The 23,013-nt window shown below is 45.9% G+C and overlaps 1 protein-coding gene across 6 annotated transcripts in view; it reads right to left on the reverse strand.

Moving 5' to 3' along the window:
- The window catches only part of KDM1B (lysine demethylase 1B), a 639,352-nt gene that overhangs the window by 447,039 nt on the left and 169,300 nt on the right, over positions 1-23,013 (reverse strand). For all 6 annotated transcript variants that reach the window (XM_069218247.1, XM_069218264.1, XM_069218273.1 and 3 more), the window contains one exon: positions 4,841-4,957. In XM_069218247.1, coding sequence (XP_069074348.1) covers positions 4,841-4,957 — 117 coding nt within the window. The remainder of the gene's footprint in view (positions 1-4,840; positions 4,958-23,013) is intronic.

Genomic DNA, 23,013 nt, shown 5'->3' on the forward strand with positions numbered 1-23,013 from the left:
ACAGAAGTGCCAGAAATCTTTGGCAATCTCTGCCAGGATGCGTGACTTCATCCCGTCTAGTGTGTTGACATATCTCACTGAGGAGATGGGAGGATGCAACAATCTTTCCTGACCTGCAAAGGATTCCTGATCGCAAAGGAGCTTGCCTGAAGCTCCAAGCAATTAATATGAAGGCCCAGTTCCACTCTAGACAAGCACCTGCCGTGTATATCGGGCCACATCAAACTCCCCACCCCGAGCAGCTGGTATTGGACTCGATCTCTGTGAAGACCCAAAAATCGTTCTGCCATTCCAGGCTTCCATACGTTCCAGCCACCAATACATATCCGCCCTTGCCGTCACCGACAGGGCTATCTGTTCTGAGCAGCTGAGACCCTTTTAAAGGTGGGAAATCTTTAGACGTTAGAAAGCCTGATAACGAAGGGGACCCAGAAAAATTGCCTGAATCAACAAAGATAACAGGCCCATCACACTGGATAACAATCTCAAGGACAGTCTGCTTGCACAACATCTATCTCAACTCTTTCTTGATGCTGCCGACCTTCAGAGGTGGAAGAATCAACTGAGCCAGTACTGAGTCCACCTGAAACCCCAAGAACCGCATTCATTGTAAAGGAGTCAAAATCATCTTCTAACTGTTCACAGTGAAGCCCAGATCTTGGCGGAGTGAAATCATCCATTCCATGTGAGCGAGAAGCAATCGGGGACACAGAGCCATGATGATGATGTCATCTAGATAAATTATTAGATGAACACCTCTGGCTTGAAGAGACTCTGCTACAGGGCGTATCACTTTTGTGAAGCACCAAGGGGCTGATGACAGGCTAAAGAGAAGAACTTTGAACTTGTTTCATTGTACTTGCCAAAGAAACTGAATAAACCGCAGATGAGGTGGAAAAAAAGGAATGGTCAAATAATCATCCTTCAAGTCTATATGAACCATCCAGTTCCCTTCTCTAAGGATGTCCCTTAACAAATGGATGTCCTCCATTTTGAAGTGATGATTAATGACCCACCCATTGAATTCCTTCAGATTCAGAACCAGGTGGGATCCACCGCCCTTCTCTTCTACAAAGAAAACGGGGACGAGGAAACCCTGAGGGTGGGGAAGAGACTCTACTATAGCTCTTTTAAGTAGAAGGTCTGACATCTCTGCGGAGATGAACTCCTGATGTTGTAGGGGAAAAATGCATCAGGGTGACGAGCTGGACTGGAGAATTGTAAAACTACAACTTGTAACCCTAAATTGTCTCCAGAACCCAAGAATCCTGAGTGATTTTTGCCAGTTGTGAAGAAACATTTCCGTTCTGCCCCCTAAAGTTACACCTGACATGGAAATTAGGCTCACCTGTAGAACCAGAGTCCTGGTATGAGGCTGGGACTCCTCTTGATCTTACTCTTCAGAATCTGTTACAACTTGCACAATAACATGAGGAATAGAAGGTGGAGGAGGAGGAGTTGGAGTCCTGGTACCCTCCTATGTTTTCATGATAGTATCCTTTTTGAGGACATTGGTAGACGTTGCAGCCAAAGATTTGCCCTCTAAAGCGTCTGGCCCTACTAAAAAGTGGACGGAGAACCTTTTTGATGGAACCTTGAACCTGGTCGAGGTTCGAGTAATTTGCTGCTAATTTTGAAAGTTCTTTGAGGAAGGAGGAGGAGCCAAACAGCAATCCCGGAGCAAAGGGACCTGATTCTGAGGTGGTGAGATTGGCCAGTTTTGGGTCCATCATGATAAGAATGGGTGGCCGCCGCTTGCTTGAGACAGCACAATTAGTGTTCCCTAGGAAACACAGGGCACGTTGGGCCCATCCGACTAGGACTTTGAGGTCAATAGGTGCCCCAGACTCTTTGGCATGGAATCGCATTTCCAGTATTTTTGTTAGAGGCCCAGAGATATCAAGCAGTTTGTCTTGGCACCCACACCAAGCTTGATCGATGCTCTTCTTAGGATTCTTAGAACACCTTTTCAAATACGTCACCAGAGTGGGGTCTATTTCAGGGGGTCTCTGTGACTTTGGATGGGAAATCTGGACTGGGACACTCGGATCTCAGCCGAGATGTGACATCTTTCTCAAAACCATGGCAAATGTGGGTCTCTACATACTCTGCCACTTTGGCAGAAGGGCTCCATAGAGGAGACCTGGGGTGAATGATATCTTCAGGTTCAAATGTGAGGACCTTGAAAGTTTGCCGGGCCACTTGCGAGTGATGCTTCTTCTTACGCTTGCAAGGGAGTGAATCATCTCCTAGGTCCCAGCTCTGAAGAGTGGACGATGAGTCCGAATCATCGTGAGGGCTCATTTTAGAGGTAGAGGGAGAGGTACTATATTCATGTCTTTTAGCCAGCGACCTCACCAAATTTTCAAAGTCTGCTACGTGGGGGTTCCTTTCTACCTTGGTACCCGGAATGTCGGGGGCTGATGGCGCCTCACTGCTACAGGGTGCAGTGGGAAGGATCTAGCCTTGTTGCCCAACAGAGCCAAATAAATGTTGTTTATGGGCCTTATTGCCTTGGCCAAGGCTTCATTCACCGTGTGGTGTACCCCAGCGTCTAGTGCGTAGACCAAGTCTTGTTCAAAAGACCCCAAAGGCTCATCATAGTAGTAACCTTCTCCAGAATCTTCCCCATATTCAGCCATAATTGTAGAGGGCAGGGCACAGAAGTATTAAGCAGAGGGCAGGGCACAAAGTATTAAGGAGAGGGCAGTGCCTGTCACCAACTTAGGGGTTAAGCCAGGAGGTAAATCTTGCAAGGCAGGTAACACCTAACTTTTAAGAGGATTAGGGTTGCAAATATTTTAAAGAGTGGAGGGACACCTGCCAGAAATAACCAGGCAAAGCCTAATATAATTATTACAGCCCTGAGGCTACTGCCAGCAGGACGTATGCGGGAAGTAATAAGGCTCGGGAGGGCCAGCGACATAGAACACGCATCTCTCCGTGTTCAGTATGCACTTCAAAAGGGGCCAGAACAGAAGCTGGCTCTTCACGCATGTGTGTGCCGCCTCCGAGCATTGGAAATAGAAAGAGACTGCGCTGCAGAGAGCAGTACTTCCTCACTCTATGCTCCACTCTATCAGATTTGGCAAGGTAGCGGGCGCCTTGCAGTGAGGATAGAACGCTCTCTCAGCTCACACAGAGGTGAAGGTGGGCACAATCTAAAAATCCCCAAAAGCATGCGGAGTGGGGAATCGAACCCTGGTATGTCAGGGACCAAGGAATTCCGCATAAAGCTTGTGAGCTACACCTGCAATTCAAAGTAAAAAAGCAATGCAAGGCGATAGTGCGCGTGAAACATAATTAGAATACAATGCAATGACTGCTTAGTACGACATGAAGGAGATCAAGCGTAACTTAACTGGCTGGGTGCAGGGGATGTACACCCTGCAACACCGTTTCAATGGCAAGTTACTGTTACGAAGCATACAGATGGGGCACAAACAACAAACAAAGTGGGAAAAGTCGCATTCAGAGTTTATACCAAGACAGACAAGCAAGATCTGAAGTCATTGACTGGTTTTATGCTTGTTCTGCATTTATGAGTGACTCTCCCCTCATTATCAAAAAGGAAGATCTTTGTAACATCCCTTCTCTATGCCGTCATGTTAACAGTAGGAACAGTCTTAAGAGGGAAGAAGAATAAACATACATAAATAGTACTTCTTTAAGAGCAACTACATTTTCTGTTTTGTTACCTCCCCTTCCATTTCCTTTCTCTCCCTTTCCAGTCTTCTCTTTCATCACCCATTCCTGTTATCTTTTTCTTCCCATCTTTGTTCTCCCATATTTCTTCCCTCTCATTAATTACCCATTTCCCTTTATTGTCTTCACTTCTCCTATCTTCATTTTGCCTCTACTGTCTCCTTTTCCCCTCATTTCCTCACCTTTTTCCATCATCCATTCCCCATTCTGTTGCCATCCTGTCACTTCCCATTGTCTTTCCTTTCTTCTCCTAGCCTCTTTCCTCTGCTTTTCTCCAGCTTCCTCTCCTTGCTGTAACTCTCCCTTTCTTCCTGCATTTTTCCTTGTCTCCTTTCTTCTCTTTTTTGGCCATCCTGAAATCACTCCCCTTCTTTCCAGGTCACCCGCAAATAAAGGCACATTTAGTCAGTTTGCGAGAGGATTACAGATTTAAGAAGTTCTGCTCCAGTGGTCTTGCTATGGCACTCAGGCTCATATTCCATTTCAGGCCAACCAAACTTTTCATCCTGCTGAGCTCAATTAAATTCCTTGTGATTTGTTAGACAATCACTAATACGAGCTATCAGGGTACACAGGTGAATATGATCCGGGTGTAGGTTAGAGAAGATATCACTTTTTTATACAGCACTTAGACTCTCATATTTTGCCACATTCATGTCATCCTAGATAAAATATTTTATCATCAATCAATACATGTTCTACTACGACCAACAATTCGGATTTTCCTGTATAATATCTGTGCTACATCCATTAAGAAAGGACGCCAAAGAAAATTAAACATTGCATGATCCATCTTTACTTATACGGTGCTTTGTATTTTTTTGTATTTATCCTTTAAAAGTACAACCAAAACAGAGTGACAGACCCTATAGTCCTGGTCAGCGTCTGACACATTGATGATCTACAGTCTGCTCTAACTCCTCAATCCCTTTCAGTCCCTTCAAGGAAAAAGTATTCTAAAAGCCACATTGGAAACTGAAGTATTTGCCAAAGTAACTAGGTCACAAAGCATAATACACATAAAGCAGTAAAACAGAAATCAGGAAAAGGAAGGTTCCCTTAATCCAAACAATTCCCACCTACAACAAAGTGGAAGGACGTTTACAGCGGTCTTGAAGAAAGCAAACTCAGCTACCTTAACACCACTGTTTAATTTCATGCCACAGCGATAGGTTTTTGCCATCTGCGAAGTGAGCTGAATTTCCTTTGTTAGCTGACGCCATTTTCCACACTCCGGTTTTGTGCATTGGACCTACAAAAAATCCCAACACAAAACATTAGGAACAGTAACCAAGAATCAGTTGGTTGTTTCGTATGAACATTTGTATAATTTCTGTTGGATTAACTTTTGGGTTTACTTAGCTATCCAATGCTATGATTATCTAATCAATTAAATCCTAGAATTTTATTTGGTCTCCTACACATACAAGGTGTGAAGTAAAAAAGGGAGGGCATTATCTAAGCTGTTCAAAACGTGGAAGTGGCTATTCCATCATAAGGGCGCATAAAGAAAGAATCATATGTAAACAGTTGAACATGCATCACTTTGACAGTTAATGTGAATGTGAGGCAGCATTACTAGAAGAAGCATCCAATTCTCATCGTTCCTCCAAAAATGAGTTAACTCATGATCATTTCATTATACACCCACAGGCAAAATGGCTAAACAAAACTGGAACTCCTAGTTCATCAGTTCCCTGCTTTGCTTTAACATTTAGAAGGCTTATTTCTACGAGAGAAAGTGGCCAAAACCATATGCAAAAGAAACGACTGACACTTGGGATGTCAGAGCAGATGAACGGCATGCGTCGTGACCAGTCTCCACCACCCTCTGTCATGATTTACTTTAGTTCATTTTCACACTGGCTAGCCAGGTAGATAATAAAACAGATTACGGATGGCATGGTTGTCTAATGCACTTAGTATACAGAAATCACACTTTTGTGAGTAAGAAAAGGCCCATAACCTGTAATACTACTTTACTTCACAGGAATCTCCACTGAAATAATTAGCACTGAATAGTCCCACCCATGTGCACTATCTTTAAGCACTTTTAAAAAGAAAATGTATTCCACATTCACTTTTTTAAAGAAAACTGAGGGAAAACATAAGACAATCTAGTCATGCAGGCTGTTGCCATATAAGGGTGAAAACTGACACTGCAACTTAACTACAAACCCTCCAGTATTCTACCACACTCTCTCAGAAGCAGCCGTTCAAGTTGTTTTTTATGAAGAAGACAAAGGATACTAGTATATAAAATACAGCACCTGATTTGCAAAGTGCACTTTTGAGTAAGTTTGCATTTTCGAGTAAGTTTGCATTTTTGAGTGAGTTTGCTACTTTGCAGTATTCACAAACTACACTTTTGTAGTAACTTACACTTTTGCAGCAAGTCCAGCACTATGTATGACCAACTACTGGTACTGCAACACCCTCTCATAGAAAATAATTGGGACTTAAAATAAAACCCCATAGGAAATAATGTTAAATTCAATTAAATTCGTTAAAATAGTTAAAAATATAAATTAATGTAAACATAATTGTAGGAAGTTGGCTCTGTATGTACTATTTCAAAGTAAGAAATAGTGTGCACAGAGTCCAAGGGTTCCCCTTAGAGGTAAGATAGTGGCAAAAGTCGATAATTCTAATGCTCTATTTTGTGGTAGTGTGGTCGAGCAGTAGGCTTATCAGAGGGTAGTGTTAAGCATTTGTTGTACACACACAAGCAATAAATAAGGAACACACACTCAAAGACTTACTCCAGGCCAAAAGGTTTTTATATTGAAAAATATATTTTTTAGTATATTTTAAGAACCACAGGTTAAAGATTTACAGTTAATACTTTAAATGTAAGGTACTTCACTTAGATACTTTAGGAACTTTGAATGAAAACAATATCATGTACAGTCTTTGTAAAAATGGCAATAAGCTATTTTCAAAGTGGACACTGCAAAAATCAACAGTTCCTGGGGAGGCGAGTAAAGGTTAGATTAGGAGGTAAGTAAAACACTTACAAGTCTCAGTCCTGCGGCATAGGCAGCCCACTGTTGGGGGTTCAAGGCAACCCCAAAGTTACCACACCAGCAGCTCAGGGCCGGTCACGTGCAGAGGTCAAAGAGGTGCCCAAAACAAATAGGCGCCTATGGAGAACAGGGGTGCTCCGGTTCCAGTCTTCCAGCAGGTAAGTACATGCGTCCTCGGGGGGCAGGCCAGGGTTTTTTTGTAGAGCACTGGGGGGGACACAAGTAGGCACACAAAATACACCCTCAGCGGCACAGGGGCGGCAGGGTGCAGTGTGCAAAGCAGGCGTCGGGTTTCAGATAGAAAACAATGGAGGGACCCGGGGGTCACTCTAGCGGTGCAGGCAGGCACAGGGAGGAACTTCTCGGGACAGCCAGCTGGGCTAGGCAGAGGGTCGCCTGGGGGTCACTCCTGTGTTGAAGTTCAGTTCCTTCAGGTCCTGGGGGCTGCGGGTGCAGTGTTGGTTCCAGGCGTCGGGTCCCTTGTTACAGGCAGTCGCGGTCAGGGGGAGCCTCTGGATTCTCTCTGCAGGCTTCGCTGTGGGGGCTACAGGGGGTCGTCTCTGGTTACTCATGCGCTCGCAGTTGCTGGGAAGTCCTCCCTGAGGTGTTTTTTATCTGGATCTCGAGCCGGGGGTGTCCGGTGCAGAGTGTGAAGTCTCACGCTTCCGGCGGGAAACATGCAGTCTTTGAAAGTTGCTTCTTTGTTGCAAAGAAGTAGCTGGTGTTGAACAGGGCTGCTGTTCACAGGAGTTTCTTGGTCCTTTAGTTCAGGGCAGTCCTCAGAGGCTTCAGAGGTCGCAGGTCCCTGTCGGATGCGTTGCTGGAGCAGGTTTTCAAAGTTGGAGATAGGCCGGTAGGGCTGGGGCCAAAGCAGTTGTCATCTTCCTCCTTCGCTACAGGCTTGTAGGTCAGCAGTCCTTCTTGTTTCTTCAGGTTGCAGGAATCTGATTTCCTGGGATCTGGGGAGCCCCTAAATACTGAATTTAGGGGTGTGTTTAGGTCTGAGAGGGCAGTAGCCAATGGCTACTGTCCTTGAGGGTGGCTACACCCTCTTTGTGCCTCCTCCCTGCGGGGAGGGGGACACATCCCTAATCCTATTGGGGGAATCCTCCAAACTCAAGATGGAGGATTTCTCAAGGCTGGGGTCACCTCAGCTCAGGACACCTTAGGGGCTGTCCTGACTGGTGAGTGACTTCTCCTTGTTTTTCTCATTATCTACTCCTGCCTTGCCGCCAAAAGTGGGGGCAGTGGCCGGAGAGGCGGGCATCTCCACTAGCTGGGATGCCCTGGGGCGCTGTAACAAATGGGGTGAGCTTTTGAGGCTCATCGCCAGGTGTTACAGTTCCTGTAGGGGGAGGTGAAAAGCACCTCCACCCAGTACAGGCTTTGTTCCTGGCCACAGAGGGACAAAGGCACTCTCCCCATGTGGCCAGCAACATGTCTGGTGTGTGGCAAGCTGGCAGAAACTGGTCAGCCTACACTAGAAGTCGGTTAGGTATTCAGGGGGCATCTCTAAGATGCCCTCTGGGTGTATGTTACAATAAATTGCACGCTTGCATCAGTGTGCATTTATTGTGCTGAGAAGTTTGATACCAAACTTCCCAGTTTTCAGTGTAGCCATTACGGAACTGTGGAGTTCGTGTTTGACAAACTCCCAGACCATATACTCTTATGGCTACCCTGCACTTACAATGTCTAAGGTGTTGCTTAGACACTGTAGGGGCATAGTGCTCATGCACATGTGCCCTCACCTGTGGTATACTGCACCCTGCCTTAGGGCTGTAAGGCCTGCTAGATGGGTGACTTACCTATGCCACAGGCAGTGTGGGGTTGGCATGGCACTCTGAGGGGAGTGCCATGTCGACTTAGTCATTTTCTCCCCACCAGCACACACAAGCTGTGAAGCAGTGTGCATGTGCTGAGTGAGGGGTCCCTAGGGTGGCATAAGACATGCTGCAGCCCTTAGAGACCTTCCCTGGCATCAGGGCCCTTGGTACCAGGGGTACCAGTTACAATGGACTTACCTGAATGCCAGGATTATGCTAATTGTGGAGATAAAGGTACAGTTTAGGGAAAGAATACTGGTGCTGGGGCCTGATTAGCAGGGTCCCAGCACACTTTCAAATCATAACTTAGCATCAGCAAAGGCAAAACATTAGGGGGTAACCATGCCAAGGAGGCATTTCCTTACAATAATACATATTTATTCTTTAAATATAATTTAATTTTTATTATAAAAAAAGTAATAGTCTTTTTAAAATTCAAAATAGGTTAATTTAAATGTTTTAATATTAATAACACCACTTATTACATTCATTTTTAAATTCAAAATAGGTTATTAAATATTTTATAATTAAATAAAAATGTGTAATATTTTTATACAGTGTTATTAACTGGAGAAGAAGGCCACCACCACCCCCCCACTTTTCTGCCTGTTAGCCAAACTGTCAGATAAAATCGCTGTTGTAGAGCCACTCTACAGGAGCCCATGTGAGAATGGAGCACAGCTGCACCACTCAAAGGGGTCGAGCAAAGATCAGAGGCTTCCTCCATGAATAGTAAGGCACATCTATGCAGCTGGGGAGGTTGTGAACTGGCTTAAGGTGTCACAGTGGACACAAGAAGTGGTGCTCAAAGTGAGCCAAGCAGAGTGGTGCTGTGGCAGAGGTAAAAACACAGAAGGGTCCTATCGAGTAGACTAAGGAGATCAGTGACCAATGTATGGGAGTTGAAACAGGATGGGGAGGGGATGTGGCTGCAGGCTTCCCTTGACGATGATTTTGAGGTAGCGCAGCACTGAGAGGCATCCCTTTGCTGGTTGTGAAATGTGATTTTTTTTTTAAGGTTACTGCACATATACCAAGAGGGATCCGAGGGTAAACGTGGTGGTGCTGCTCCTGCATGTTCACGATATACGCACTGAGGCAATTTCTATACAAAGTAAACAGATTATAAATGCTACTTTGAGCGAAGAATTTCCCACAATCAAATATATCTGGATGTATGAACAATGAGAAGACAGTCTATAAGGAGATATTTTAGATTTAAAAAATGGCAGGAAAATCATTCAAACAGCTAGGTGACTGTACACACCATAGTTTAACTAACTTACAGTAAGCCAATGAACCCTCTGGTATCTCAACACTGAATACAATTATGGTCCCCTTTTCAAGTGGTGGGGGCCACAGACTTGCTATACTTGTAATTGGCCCTAGTTCATGTTTCATTACCATACACCTTGGGAAGCCAAACAAAAATAAAATGTAAATTAAAAAAAAAAGAATTTCATGCCACATTCCTTCCCAATGGAAAACATTGGATTGGTCAAGTTTTGTGAGGACTGTCTTTTTAGTGAATTGTGAGAGAAAAGCTTTGAAACCTAGCCTGAATTCTTTTGATGTATAGGACCTTCTTGAAGAGATGGAAGAGGCCAGCACTATAATCCAGAAGGCTTTTTAATGGTAATTGTGAAATCGCTGCTCATTAGGCACTGGATTGGAGTGACCATGGGTACTTGCCATTGACAACAAGGGAGAAATTATTTTTTCAAATAATGTGAAATTAGATGATAAATTATCTGTCAGAATACACCCGGGGCCACAGGAAACGCAGGGGTTACTGGGCCTAAACAATGGTGGTCGTGGTCATTCATCATTAATGTCCCGGAAGTCGTCCAACTATAGGCCTGCAAACTGGGTCAGGTATATCCCCTACTGCATTTGACTCTAAGGTCAGCGAGGGCGAGCTGTTTAACGCATCTCCAGGAGGTAGCATAGGAGGGGCAGCAGCAGTGACTCAAAACTCAACAATCACATAATAGCCACACCAAGAGATTACCCTACCCAGTACTGTCATTTAAGAAACGAGAAGTACTTTAATAACACCAACAAGTAATATGGTTCATAAAGAAGTAGCATAACTACGGAAATGAACACTACTGCACTTTAGCACTTGAAATTCTATACAACTATTTTTTCTATCTAGTGTGTGAAACTTAAGGAGGAGGTTCCCTGCAGCGAGACAAAATTTGACAAAATCAAAATGTTTGATAGTTTCCTCTTAAACTAGAGTATTTTCAAAACAAGGTGTTTCTGAATGGCATCCTAAAATAACAGCAAAACTCTACTCCTGTGATTTTCATCTGCTGAACTATCTCAATCAGGACTAGAGCAAATGTATTTTTGTTAATCTATAAAACTAAGCACAAAAGGCATACCGATGCTTAATGTAGATTGGTATGGCCTTACCAAACGTTAAAAAACGTCTACTTATAAATTATACACTTAAGCAATAATTATTAGAAAAACATCAATATCTTTAATCAATTCATTCTATCAACAGGCTGCAACAACAGCAAACAGCTCTTGATACACAAAGCCCCCAAAGTAAACCCCCCACAGTCAGTCTATTAATTAAATAAAAATACAAAGTTGCTGGTAAAAACAAAGGTCCTGGTAAAACAGCAGATATCTGTTTCCCTTTTATTCCTTTGCAAGCCCAGAACAATGAGTACATGAAAAGCAGTTGACGCACATTCGGACTTCAGGACCATGTGATTTCTGTCTTTGAATCTACAGAATGGCGATCAATTTAATGTCAATCACTTTACATAGATTAGGGGGCTTTGTGCATGAAGAGATATTTGTTGTTGACACATTCTACTGATGCAATGAACTGATTAAGGGTACTGATGTGCTTTCTCATTTTTTATTAAGTGCGTAGGATATTAGCATATCTTTATAAACAATGTTCGTCAAGGACATTTCGATCTAAGTTAGGCATTGGTATACGTTTTGTGCATAGCTTCATAGATTGAGAAAAAGAAATGTGCTTTAATCCTGAGTGAGGCTACTCAGCAAACTAATACCACAGGCATAGATAATCAAAGGTCATGGCAGTCTGGGACCCTGGCACAATTAGAGGCTGACCGTGATGGACCACGGGTTGGATACACCAACCAGGTTCGTTCTGGTCAGAGACTGAATGTTCTAACTTAGTCCTTTTAGTCCCAATTCACCGCAGAAGTACACTTCTAAAGTCTGTAGGTCCCCATGTGAGATACGTGGAGAATCGCAGAGTGTCAGGCAAAGGCCAACAGCAGGGTCCAGTCCAGGTCCATTTGCCACTGGTCAGCTGGGCACTTCCTGGAAAAGGCCTCTTGTAGCTTGCTGTAGTCCTGTAGCTTTAACATGAGGTCAGCCTTATGACCCTTGGAGTACATTTCTTTCTCCTGGGTGCAAGAGGGAGCAAGTCAAGTCCTTCAGGGCTCCTCTTAGGTCACAGATGTAGGAGGCTGGTCTGGTTTGTAGTGGGTACCTATGGTACTTACACCTTATGCCAGGTCCAGTTATCACTTATTAGTGAAATGTATGCAGTGTCTACAAACGAGACTCTCTAGAGGTAGCTGTGGATGAGCAGCCAAGGCGTATCTAGGAGACATGAAAGCTCATGCAATTCCACTTTAGTCACACAGTACTCACACACATGAAATAAAACACTCAGTGTTACAAAAATAACACATACTTTATTTTGGTGACACAAATACCAAAAATATCATAGCGGCTATACTCCCTTAGGAGGTAAGTAATGCACAAATTATATACACTAGTATGCAAAAATAGGCATAAAACAGGTAGAAACAGTGCAATTAGTGAAAATCACAATAGTTAGAAATGGGCCTGGGAGAGCACAAACCATATACTGAGAAAGTGGAATGTGAAAGTCGGTCTCCCACCTAGGCAAATGTAGTGGGTAGAGGGGAGCTGGAAGTACTAGAAAACCCCAAAGGTAAGATACTAGAACCCACCCCAGTGACCAGGAAAGCAGGAGTAAATCACAGTAAGTTTCCTAGAACACACAGAAATGAAAAGAAGGATTATGCAAGAACCAGAAGAGGCTGCAAGACACCAACAGTGGATTCCAGGACCAGAGGACCTGTGGAAGAAGAGAACCAAGTGCAAGGAGCACAGAAGAGTCCAGGAAGAACAGGAGCCCCTGCCAATCCGGATGAAAGTGCAAAAGGAGAACCACCGGTAAAGAAGAACAGTCAGTATTGCACCCAAGAAGACGGAGTCAGGTTCCTGGAGGATGCAAGTGATGTCCCACGCTGTCTGGTTTGAGTTGCTGGAGTCCGCCAACAAGCCTTGGCACGCGCAAAGCTTGCCGTTAGTGGAAAATGGTGCTGCCCGGGACCAGGAAGGACCAAGTGGACTCTACCCAGGAGGGTGGAGTCAGAGGAGGGCTCTCAGCAACTCAGAGCCCACAGAAGACCAGGCAGCGCACACAGGAGTCCCACAGCACAGGGACGAAGAAGATGCAAAAGAGGCCCACGCAGCACAATGGCAATGGCTCCCAGGCCGCCGGAGAACCACTCAGGAAGCTGTGCGTCTCAGGATAGAGTGCTGGGGGCCGGAGCTACAAGATGCAAAAAGGACTTGGGGGAAGGATGCCTACAAGCCTTGGCAGCTGCAAAACATGCGGTGCATGTGGGTACTGTCTTGCGTGGGGAAGCAAGCTCTTACGTCGACCAAAGTTGGACAGAGGGAAGTGAGGACCATGGGGACCACTTCAGTCCACACCGGTAATGCAGGATCCACGCAGCTCAGCAGGAGAGGGGATCCACGCAGCCGGTCGTTGTTGCAGATGGAGCCTGCTGAGGCAGGGGAGTGACTCCTCCACCCCAAGGGAGATTCCTTCGCTCTTCTGGTGCAGGCTGAAGATGGGCTGTCCTCAGAGGATGCACAACTGGGAAACAGTTGCAATTACTGGCAGGATCCAGAGATACAATGTTGCAGAAAGCATCTTGCTTCTTTGTTGCAGCTTGTAGAGATCCTGGAGGGTCCAGATGCAGTTTCTTCAGTGAGAAGTCGAAGTGGAGGATGCAGAGGATTCCTGCTGGAGTCTTGCAATCCGAATCTGAAGAACCACCCAATGGAGAGATCCTAAGTAGCCCTGAAAGGGGAATTGGTCATCTAACCAGGTAAGCACCTATCAGGGGAGGGCTGTGACATCATCTGCTGGCACTGGCCACTCAGATGCTCCCAGAGTTCCCTGCCAACCTTGAATACAAGATGGCAAAAGCCAGGGACCATCTGGAGGAACTCTGAGCTCCACCCCTGGGGTGGTGATGGACAGGGGAGTGGTCACTCCCCTTTCCTTTGTCCACTTTCGCGCCAGAGCAGGGACTGGGGGTCCCTGGACCGGTGTAGACTGGTTTATGCAAGGAGGGCACCAAATGTGCCCTTCAAAGTATTTCCAGTGACTTGGGGAGACTACCCCTCCCAAGCCTGTAACACCTCTTTCCAAAGGGAGAGGGTGTAACACTCCTCTCCCAAAGGAAATCCTTTTTTCTGCCTTCCTGGGCTTGAGCTTTTCGAGCAACAGGAGGGCAGAAAGCTGTCTGTGACGTGGCAGCAGCTGGGGGGTGCCTGGAAAACCTCAGAAGGCTGGAATAGAAATACTAGAGGGTCCTCTAAGGAGCCCCCAGAGTGCATGGAATCATACAACCAATGCTTGCAAATCTTTGGGGTATGATTCTAACATGTTTGATACCAAACATGCCTACGTTCGGAGTTACCATTATGTAGTTGGACATAGGTAGTGACCTATGTCCAGTACACGTGTAAAATGGCGTCCCCGCACTCACGAAGTCCAGGAAAATAGTCTTGGAGGTCGTGGGGGCACCTCTGCTAGTGGAAGGCCTGCAATAGGGGTGACTTATAAGTGACCTGGTGCAGTGTAAATGGCAGTGAAAGGGTACTTGCACCTTTTCACGCAGGCTGCAATGGCAGTCCTGCAGAAGCCTTTGCATGGGCTGTCTATGGGTGTCAAAATATATGCTGCAGCCCATAGGGATCCCCTGGAGCCCCAATGCCCTGGGTACCTAGGTACCATATACTAGGGACTTATAACTGGCCACCGGTATGCCAACTGTGGGTGAAATATTGTGTTAACTGTACCCAAAAAACAAATTTAAAGGAGATAGTATAAATACTGGGGTCCTGATTAGCAGGACCCCAGTAGACACAGTCAAGCACACAGGCCAAAAGTGGGGGTAACTAAGCTATAAAGAAGCTACTTTCCTACAACAGACGGCCTGTCCAGTTCTCTTCTGACCTTACTCAGGATCCAGGGACCTTTCTGAAATAGGTGCACGGAGGTGCCACGGTTATCCCTGGCATTAGCAAGTGGCTGGGAATGAGTACTGGACATGCCATAACCAATGGGGTAAAGGTTCTTGGGACCCACCTTACCCAGTTTGGGCAATTTCAGAATTGTGGCTGGCGCTTGGGGTGTGTGTGTGTGTGGGTGGGAGGAGAGGCAGAGAGAGAGAGAGAGAGAGAGGAGTGTGTGTGTTGCAATATGGTAATCCTAGTGTCCTCCCACATCTAATACTAAAAAACAGTTTGAGGCAGCCACTGTCGCCAAAACAAACCCAGAGACAAAAGTTGGACAGGACAAAAGCAGAGTTCTATGGGCAACCAGACAATGGATCAACAAGAACTGTTTTGGCATCCTGTTATCTTCTCTATCAAGTGTGCCCAAGTCTTATATGTGAATTGAAGAGATCTGTCAAGTAGGATTTAGGGATTTAGGGATGCCTACAGCCTGCACCATATTCTGTGAAGTTCACCCTGCAGCCTACACCCAGAAACCACCCTGCATATTCTGTGAAGTTCAGTGGAGGAATCTCTGCCCATTCATGTTTGCTTCAGTGAGTAACCTATTCTAAGCTGGCTAGAAGAATCTGGCGAGCCAATGTCAAATTGGTCCCCAGGAACTTCAGGCAGAGGAAAGTTATTTAATTATATTGCTCAGCTGCTCCCATTCCCGAGATACCACATTAGTATTTTAATCTATACTTTGGTTTTCTACATAGAACATCTAGGTGTGCCACTGTGAAAATAGCTGTTTGGGCCTAATCACTGTAGGGCCATGTAAAATGTATTTTCTACATATCCCACTTTTATATACCATGCACCATACCTTGTGGGCTACTAAGCTTGTATAGGGGTAACTTATTATTATTTAAAAGGGAGGTTTTATGTTGTCAAAAAAGGTCCTTTTGACAGGTTGGGCTGCAGGTTTAAAAATGTAGCAGTAAGACTACAATGGTTAGCCTGAAGCCATGTCTCCAAGGCCACTGTAGTGAAAGGTACAATGGATGCTGCAGCCCACTAGCAAAATTTAACTTCCAGGTCCTGTGTACACATTGTACCATACATTAGGGACTTATAGGCAGGTTAAAAATACCAATTATGATTTGCTAATTCACTCAAGGTTAAAGGGGCAATCAAAGAACTTTGCTGCTGGTTAGCTGGGGTAAAGTGCAGACTTCTAAACCAGAAACATACAGGGTCCAGCAAAAGGCAAAAAATCTGGAGTCACCACGCAGAAAAGACAGAATTCCTACACCCTCCATGTTCTAGTCTTATTTTCCTATTTCAAGAGCTTGGGAGAGAGTGCTAGTTAAGTGAATGAGCTCTGTTGAATTTCAACTGTAGTAGTCTCTGGCAATCTTGCAAAGTCTCAGTGAAAAAGAATACCATAAAATGAGTTATTACTCATTGGCATTCTGGCCTTCTGTTTGAATCCGTTGATGCCAGGACTGGTGAACCCCGACCAGGCTGGCTTCATCCCACACAGACAGTGTGGGGATAACACTAAACAGATTATGCACATATTAGATACAACCAAGCGCTCGAAGCGGGAACTAATGCGGCTTAGCATAGACGCTGAGAAGGCGTGTGACTGCATCAACTAGTCGTACCTTCAGGCCACTCTGGCTTTGAACCTCGGTTTAGAGCCTGGCTAGCGCGCACCTACAGCCAACTGAGGGCCTCTGTAAGAGTTAACAGAGCTCCACCACATTCCCGATCGGTCACAGGACTCGTTAGGGGTGCCCACTTGCCCCCCCTGCTGTTTGCTCTCTATATGGAGCCCTTCGCAGTGCGGGTAAGGGATAACCCAGAGATTACCGGGGCCGTCTTTAGAGGAGAAGAATACGCTACTGCACTCTATGCAGATGATGTTGTGGTAGCACAGGACGATGCACTAAAGGCCCTCACGGCTTTATGGAGATGGAGGCATTTGGGAGGGTGTTGGGCTTTCGGCTAAACCTTTCGAAATCTCAGGCACTTAGTCTCACGCTCCCGGAGAAGAAGGTCACAGTACTGGCCCAGCAGTACCTGTTCCAGTGGCAAAAGCATTCTATCCAAATAGCGAGGACAGTCTCACAATCATCAAAACTGAACTACAAGCTTCTCCTTCAGAGTGTTAAAAAAGACTTGACCCAGTGGAGACTCCACTCTATCTCATGGCTTGGCAGAATAGCCGCCATAAAAATGTCAGTTCTACCCAGGGCTCTGTTCTTGTTCCAGGAGATGCCGGTCAAGCACCCATCTGGGACACTTCAAGGTGAAATAAATAATTTCATATGGGCAGGCAAAAAACCACGAATGGCACGACTCCTGGCTTACCAGTCCGCACTCGGGGGGAGGGCGGGGGGGATGGGCTCAGTATACCAGATTTCCAACAATACTACAGAGCATCCCATATTAGGTATCTAGTGGAGTGGTACCGAACCAAATCTGATAAGCGTTGGTTGTTTATGGACCGTGCAACTGCTGGTACCTCTCTCTGGAAGGTCCCCTTCTTGCCGCGTTGTCATAGGTCATGGGGACTGTATTCTTCCCCTGTCACCAGGGTAACCTTGAAGGTATGGGACCAAGTAACCCGAACTAGAGGGCTGACGTCTTTCCCTTCTCCTCTGACACCTATCATGGGGAACCCGGAATTAACATTGGGTCGGGACCTGGTGCCTATCGCTCTTGGACATCCCCATCATGTCGCTCCATCAGCCATCTATTCGACAAAGAAGGGCTATTGCCCTTCAAAAGCTTAAGTAACACTCATGCTCTTCCGGAGACAGAGAGGATGAGCTATCTTAAGATTCGCCACTGGGTGATGCACCCTCAGATATGGGAGAGGGCATGCAGGCCCCTCACTCAGTATGAAAAATGGTTACTGATGAAGACGATGGACAAGCATATAATTTCGGATCTTTATGACCTATTCCTACAATCTGTTCTGATAGCCAGAGTCCCAAGTCAGGCACAATGGAAGACGGAGCTGGGCAGATCTTTAAGACCGCGGAATGGGAGGGTATTTATTATAGAGCATGCCACACTGCAAACAACACAAATAGAGGAGAGACTACAGAGAAGGTCATTACTTACTGGTAGCTCACGCCAGTCCGGCTTCACAAAAGCGATCTCTCGCGTTCACCTCTGTGCTGGAAGGGTTGCAGCGACTCAGGAATGCTGGTTCATCCCTTATGGGAATGCCCGAAGCTAGCCTCCTATTGGGAGGGAATTTTAAACGATATTGACAGTCACAGCTCCAGTGGTTCCCAGAATATATCATACTGGGCTTATCAAACCCTTTGATGTTCCCGCTTAGGTCACTACGGAGCAGTCAGATCAGCCTCATCCTGGGGGCAGTCCTACAAAATATATTGCCCCACTGGGGAACCCCTCAGGCCCCTGCGCAGCTGGGATGGTTGCACCGGATATGGCATATCCTGGTGATGGAAAAGCTTACACATGCACTTACAGCATAGGGACAATCTTATGGCGAGCTATGGCATCCCTTTATATCCCAACTTTCAGGAGAGTTCAGAGAGTTAGTCTGCTCTTAATACCTGTGACTCCTCTGACTCCCAGATAAGGACAGCCACTAGATACTGGATCTGATAGAAGGCCACCTTGTAAGCCTTGTGCCTATCCCTCATAGTACCATAACATGATTCTGCACTGGGGTGGGAGGGGTGTGTGTGTGTGTGGGGGGGGGGGGGGGGGGGAAGGGAGATTGGTTGATTGACCGTTTATTGCTTTAAGTGTGTTGGGTGCTGCATCGCCCTGGATTTCTTACAATGTAAATCTCAATAAAGACATTTTAACCATAAAATGAGTTATTTTACTTGAACGTTCACACTGTTTTTTTTTTGTTTTTGTTTTTTAAGTGCTCAGCTCATTTCTTCAGCAACATGCTTCAGGTAAATACAATTTTATCTGACGGCCAATTTGGAGGTGGAGGTCTTTTGATTTTAGATACATTTCAAATCAGGTGTTTTACTGCTGGGTAGGTAGGTAGGTAGACAGCAAAAATGTGTTCATTGTCCTGAAACAGGGCGCAGGATTTACCAGCCATTTTTCATAAGCTTATGTGTGTACCAGCATAGATATATAAAACTAATGTTCTCAGAAAGTAAATTAGAATGCAAAAGAAAGGTTCTTTTTATTTTCGTCACAAACTGTTTACCATTTATTACTGACTATAAACATATTTTAAATCCTTACAGTTTAAAAAATATAATTGTGTATATTACTGAAAGACACTGGCTTATGTTGAGGTTTAGGATGCCTTTGTTCCCTTGAGGGTGCTGTCTTTTGTTTTGTTTCTGTTTTCATGAAAAATAAAGGGCAATTGTTTAATATGCTTGCTTGAATGTAGAAAAATACATATCTTAGTTGGATTTCCTGTATATTGATCAGTTTTTTATTTGTCTGTGGCTGGATTGTGATGGTGTACACTCTAATTTTGTGTTTAACTTAATAAATTATTTACTAAAAGTGAAAAGAAATAGCAAATGTTAGAGGCAGCACGTTCTGGTTGGCTGCGGCAAGACCCCAGACAGGCAGAATCTTGCCACTACTGTCAGGGGTGGGTGATTACACCCGCTGTATAACCTGCGCTGACCCTTGGGTAGCTTGGCACAGAGCAGTCAGGTTTATCACACAGGCAACAGCACTACCCCCCACCACAAACACGTTGAGCGGTATGAGACTTCACACACCGTGCGGACAGATAAAAATGTTGTAGACACAACATAAGTATCGTGGAAATCTGGGCAAAAATTACATTTAGCAATAGAGTTCACAATATTAAGTCCAACTGTGTGCAACGACGAAGACAGTATGTTCAAGTGAGAAAACAATACTTTCCCTCCCTGCACCGCCATGCGGTGCCAAACGTTGTCAGCACAAGACCCACCCTAGAGTTTACCAACAGTGATGTAACACATAAATTCAGGGTGCACCCCGGTTCCCAACGCTAGCAGCAATAAGTGTATACAAGGGTTGTAACACTTCCACATAGCACTATAACCTAGGACGCATTAGTAAATACTAATGCCAAACTCAGGAATTCCCTGGCAGAAGAACAAGACCAGGAACAATACACTGCTGCCCTCGCATTCCCCTGAACTCACTCCTGCACATCCCCTCTGCAACTCCGGGTGGTGCCATGGGTATCAGTTGGCTCTTGCACACACACACACACACACTCGTACGCACGCGCTCCCAGCACCCTAATGCGGTGCCCTCATATCCGGCTAGTAGATGCCGCTGTGTTTGCAGGTACTGTGTGTCCCAAACCGTCCTCCACCTCCCAACCAGCTTTGGAAATGCCGCCCCACCACGACACATAGATTCAATCACCCTTCCCCCTGTTATGTTAATTTGATTTATACCACGCACAAATCACCCCAGGAGGGGTATCTCAGCATGATCATTCGGTTAAAGCAACAGCAGAACGGACTCAGTATGTTGTGCTCATTTGATTTATAACTGGCACCAATCACCACAAGATACCCCTGGATACTAGGCTGCTCGCGACCCTAGTCACACTACGCAGGATCCTGGGGACAAATCGGAGGGGGAAGGAAAGATAACAGCTGGTCTGGCAACAATTAGCAAGGAGACGGTTGGGCTCCCAGTAGTGGCTTCACTCAGAGGTCTGCAAAACACAGGGGAAGAGTCAATGGGGCTGCGCATTAGCCACTGCAGCACCCAGCCCTGCCAGACAGTCTGGGTTACTTGACAGTTACCAATTTCGGCACCTCCAGAACGGAGGTGCACCGTCAGAGCGTGTTGACTTGAGTCGCCCTCGACAATTATGGGTGCACATGACGAGTTACTAGGTCCTCAACTCCTTTACAAGGCGTCTGGTGCAAGAAGACTTGAGTTGCACCAGACGGTTATGCTCCCAGTGAAAAGTGCTCAGTGCTGTACCTCCACAAAAAGGAGGCACAACGTCAGGGGCCCGATTACCTGAATCGCCCCGACCATACGATCACTCCAAAGACAATTCCAATGTGGTATTTCCTCACGAGGAGGCACTAGTCTGGTGCGTGATGACTTGAACTGCACCAGACACTCCAGAATGCTCCCATGAACATTGTATATCCCGCACCTGGAATGAGGCACAATGTTTAGCGATCGATGACTTGAGTCGATCTAGACCACCCGGTCACACAAGGAACTTCATTTCTGTACCTCCCTGGAATGAGGCACAACGTCTGGTGCGCAATGACTTTAGTCACACCAAACTCCCTGGTCACACACTTTGGTGTAAATTCAGTCATACCTCACGAGCCAGTGTACAGCCCAACTCCGGGTGCATCCCCACCACCGAGGGTCGCAGCCAATGAACGGGGCACAGCACGCAATAAGCATGCAGCAGAGGGTCACACAAGAGAAATGCGACTCACCCGACACAGAGGGTCACACAGGGCCCCGCAATGGGTGATCCTGCTCACACCACATAATGTCTCGGCATGAAGTGGTCCCCAGGATAAAGGACCACTCACCTGAAGTGCGGGCCGTACTTGCAGGCTTAGCACCAGGTAATTCCGGTCTTCAGACACAATACTTAGTCCACACTCACGTTACTGCTGCCCGGTGGAGTCCGGCATACGATGTTGGCACAGAAGAGGGCACCACTCTCCAGATGGTACCGACAGACGATGTAAATCCCTCACAGGAGGTCTTTGATGTCTCTGAGATCTCCGCAGAGAACAGGGATCTTCGCAGAGAACTGGGGGCAGCCAACCTGCCCTTGGAGAGCACACCTCAGGTTATCACACCGGAGCAGGCAGTCGGCTCAGGCCAGCAACAAAACAGGAATAGTGTGTGGATCACTTCCTCGGACAGCTATCCTTCTGTGCGCAAAAGATTCCTCTGGCAGTGCGCATCGCGCAGTCCAGCAGTACCGTTCCCACGTCACAGTAGATTCAACTTTCCCTGTACTAAAGTGTGCCTTTGAAGTTAGGGATGGTTCAAAGGGTTCTTCTTTGAACCACAGATATCTCACCTAAATTTCCTCCCCATCCGTCTGAGGATATGGAATGTAGATGTTTATCTTTAGTGGGGCCATGCTCTGGCTGTGAGAGACAAAAACTTCTCCCTCCAATCAATCTATCCTAGGCCCCAAATGGCAGGGGTATGTTGTTCTGGATGCCCAAGTTTTACATCTGTCGCTTGCCCTTCACCCGCACCCAGTGGAATGAAGCCGAAATTACAGGACACACAAAGCATTTTAGAATCTAGAAATGTCACTTTCAAGAAGTGGCAGTTCCAGGATATTAATAATATGCCCATTGTTACCAATCGAGGGGTTTGTCACTCTGAATCCAATGATACCAAACATCATGAGGCTGCTCCTCTGCAATCCACTGTTGCAGACAGACCTAATAAGACTCCTTTATCCCATGTTGCCTTATGGGCAGAGCAGCTTTCATGGGCAGTGTGAACACGTATTGGTGCTCCGCATCCCCTGGGCACATGTGCCCCGGTGCACACACAAGCCTGCAGAGGCAGGCTAGACACTTAGGTTACAGCCACCACAATGGGCCATGTGTACCTATACTGGCCTGCGCTATCAGGCTCAGCGCTCATTTTAGAATCCCCATGTGCAAGTGTGCACACCATGGAATGGGATGCCAGAACCAATATCTATACAGAAAACCACCTGTGTGCCAGTATGCACACACAGGCTAGCGCCACGCCCAGGTGGATGGAAGGATGTTGTCTGCACTTACCTTGGGAAAGTGCCCTGGGGTGGTGGGCCCCTTGCGCAAATCAGCAAAACCTCCTAGAGAAAAATGAAAACACTCTGGGAACCACTACCTAAGTGTGTCAGGTCTAACATGTGTCCCCATAAAATTACAAAAAGAGGGCCCCTGAACAAAATATATACAGGACAGCACTATCAGGGGAAATGGCTGTATACGTATACACAAAACGTTACCTAGCTATAATATCTATACCATACAAAGTTCAGACATCATATGCATAGAGCCCATAAATATACAAAATATTTCTCTTTATTGCATATAGCTTTACATCCAGTTGATTATAAACATAAGCATTACTTTCTCAGAACATTAATATACCAGTTATAATGCATATTTAACCAAGAAATGAAAGAGAGAGAAATGTCA

Source organism: Pleurodeles waltl, chromosome 2_1, assembly GCF_031143425.1.
Source record: "Pleurodeles waltl isolate 20211129_DDA chromosome 2_1, aPleWal1.hap1.20221129, whole genome shotgun sequence".
NCBI lineage: Eukaryota > Metazoa > Chordata > Amphibia > Caudata > Salamandridae > Pleurodeles > Pleurodeles waltl.